Below are 3,302 nucleotides of genomic sequence, written 5' to 3' on the forward strand. Positions count from 1 at the left end.
AATAAAACAATTTCGGAGCCTGAGCTGCTTCGACAACCTGAAAAATACAAACAAAAAAATAAACAGTACTTTTTTTCAATAATTTACTGTTGTTTTACAGATTTTTCCAGTTTTGTAGGGATAGAAAAATCCCTGGAAAATATGTTTACATTTATTTTTTAAACTGTAAATAATGTCCATAACAGAAAAATCTACATTTTAATAAAAAAAAATGAAATTTGTTCTTTTGCAATGTTTGACCATAAAGTTTTATATAATTTAAATCATCCAAAAATATAAATATTTAACAGATATTTACCGTTATTTGAAAGAAAAAATCTGTATATTAAGGAATAGTTTTTTGTTTTTTTATTTTGTATGTACTTATTTTATAGATTTTTCCTGTTTTGTTTGCTTTGAAAAAAAATGTAGAAAACCAGAAAATATTCCCATTTAACGAGCTAAAAACAGATTGTAGACTTTTTTTTTTTTTCTTTCTTTTTTAAAAAACTCAAGCTGACTATTCATTTATCAAAACAGTGGCTCTTCAGCTTTCTTAATTGACGACTGATCGATCAACGGTTGCAGCTCCAGTGTTGGTCGGTTTGGAACCAAGTAAACCTTCAGTAGATGTTAAATCAGTTTGTGGGACCTGTGTTGTTCTCTAAACCAAAACTTCTGCAGCAGACAGTTCACAGAAGTTGACACATTTCATTATCAGCACAGAAGAGCTAGAAATATTAGCCAACTAATCAATTAATCGATCTTCAAAACGTCCTAACGTGTCGCCTACTTGCAGCTAAATTTGCAGATTTACTGTTTTTCTTTGTCTGAACTGAACATTTGTCTTTTTTTGTCTTTTTTTTTTACGTTGTTGTTTATCAAGTAAACAGTTAATTGGTTATTTTCTAATCGCTGCACTTTTGTCCTGACAACAGATTTATCATCACAAAGAACTTGGTACTGATTTTTTATTTCATTTTTAAAGTATTGATGCCTCATGAATTTAAGTGCTTTTTTTTACCTCTCTGCTCCACAATTGCTGTTTCTTCAGGAAAAATTATAGAGAAAAGAAAAAGAACACATAAAAAACTAAGAACTGAATGCATTTTGTGAAAAACACGTTTCAGTTTTTACAGTTTTACGTCAGAATTTCAGCTCCAGAACTTAATTTAACAGTTTCGTAGAAGTTTTTTTCAATTTCACGTCTCATTTTAACAATTTTAGATTTTTTTTTTTTTTTTTTTTTAAATTTTGGACCTCGTTTCTTCAGCTTCACGTCTGTTTTTGATCTTTTTGGTTTGAAATTACATTTTATTTTCCATTTCCAGTCCCGTTGTTTTTACACTCTTGTGTGTTGCAGATCATTTTTGCACTTCTGTTGGGATTTTTTATGTCATTTTCGTCAGTTTGGAATATTCTTTTTGAGGTTTCACGTCATAACTTTTCATTATTTTCCCCTCAGACGCTGTTCTTGTGATTTTAGATCACTCTCTGCTCCACACTGACTGCATCTCTTTGCTCATATAAACCAGTGTTTTGCCTCAGATTGGGTTTGGATGGAATGACGAAGAATCAAAAGCATTTCGAGGATGAAAACCAGACAAATAAAGCTATTTTTGTAGGGATGTGAGGAGTCCCTGCAGCCCAAACAGGTTCAATGTTTTCAGTTTCAGATTTGTTTTTGCACTTCTACAAAGACATTTGATCCGTTTTGTTCGTCACCTTCTGTCAGTTTGGAATCAGATTTTTGCAGTTTCACATCATAACTTTTAATCATCTTCTCCTCAGACGCTGTTCTCACAGCATTAGACGGTGTTTTGTTCAGTTTCTTGCCCACATGTCATGACTCTGCTGCTCTACATTTACTGGATTTTTTTGCTCGGTATAAACGCTTCCTCGGTTCTTCTATTTGGAGAACAACGACCTGGACGCATGTTGTGAATCAAATGAAGGATGGTTTCTGGGCTGTGCGGAGTCCTGCAGCCGGCGGACTGGATGGGAGCGGCTGGCTGAGGACGTGATGATGGAGGACCCGCTGAGTGGAACCTGAGTGTCCTTCACGGATCCGTTTGTGACGCTGATGACGGACGCAGCAGTGTCCCCGGTGTTATTATTATTATCACTATAGTCACCATCATTATTAGTATTATTATTATTGTGATTATCATTATTATTATTATTATTATTGTGATTATCATTATTATTATTAGCAGCAGCAGCAGCATCTTTGTGGGTTACACAACCTCCACCTGTGCGGCTGCCGGCTGCTCCTGGAGGTTATTTGTTGACAACAACAGGCGGTCGCTCGCTCGGCGCGTCCATGATGAGAGCGGAGGCGCCACAACAACACGCCGCCCTGCAGGACCTGCGACACGGCTGTCCCCGGCGCCAACCTGCCGGTGCCACCTGTCGGTGCCGGACTCCATGTTTGACACGACTCACCGCCGTCGGTATAACTGTTAACATGAGCAGAAAGCCGAGTGACTCACGCGTTGCCGATGAAGATGCGCGGGAACACCTCGTTGAAGTGCTGGGTCGGGAGGCTGTAGAAGCCGCTGCCGTCCGACAGCAGCTCGTTCAGCTGCTGGACGGACACCGAGCCGCCCGGAGGAGCCGCCGGAGCCGCCGCCGGGACGTCAGGCGGCGGCTGCTGCTGCTGCTGCTGCTTGGTGGGACTCAGGTGTTTCTTCATCCTCCTCCTCCTCCTCCTCCTCCTCCTCTGCCTCCTTCTCGCGCTGCTCCGGTGTTAAACGACAGACAGCAGCCCCGCGAGCCTCCTCCGGTCCGTCAGCTGCATGTTACCGTCCGCACGTGAGCCGCCGTCCTGTCTGCGAGCTGTCTGAAGCGGCGCGAGCTGCACCTCGACGTCCACCAATCAGAGTGAAGCGCGCGGGTGTGTCTCCGCGGGCACTTCCGTGCGCGCTGTCACATTAAAAGCACTTCCAGAGCTGCATTTTAAAAAAATCTAATAAACAACGTTTTCATAACTGAATTTAATTATTTCTAGAGTTTTTTGTTTGTTTTGTTTTGTTTTGTTTTGTGTTTTTTTTAAAAATAGTTTTGCATTCGAAACCGGCCGGCATGTTATTTTTCACAGATTTATTTTATTTTTTTAATCTAATAAACACCATGTGTTCATAACTGATTTTAATCACTTTTAGGCTTTTTTTTTTTCTTTTAAATAGTTTTGCATTCTAGTTCTCCATTCTAAACCTGCTGGCATGTTATTTTCACATATTTTTTGTTATTTTTTTTTACTTGAGATGAGTTTTTGTAGTTTCATATCAGTTTATTGATGCAGAATCAACACTCTCTGGAAG

At 39.5% G+C, this 3,302-nt stretch overlaps 1 protein-coding gene across 1 annotated transcript in view; it reads right to left on the reverse strand.

The window, feature by feature from the left end:
- dusp3a (dual specificity phosphatase 3a) overlaps window positions 1–2,674 on the reverse strand; it is a 19,953-nt gene extending 17,279 nt beyond the window's left edge. The window contains exon 1 of the mRNA XM_008297408.1: window positions 2,472–2,674. Coding sequence (XP_008295630.1) covers window positions 2,472–2,674 — 203 coding nt within the window. The remainder of the gene's footprint in view (window positions 1–2,471) is intronic.
- Between the last annotated feature and the right edge of the window lie 628 nt (window positions 2,675–3,302).

This window comes from Stegastes partitus, unplaced genomic scaffold (assembly GCF_000690725.1).
Source record: "Stegastes partitus isolate 25-593 unplaced genomic scaffold, Stegastes_partitus-1.0.2 Scaffold1216, whole genome shotgun sequence".
NCBI lineage: Eukaryota > Metazoa > Chordata > Actinopteri > Pomacentridae > Stegastes > Stegastes partitus.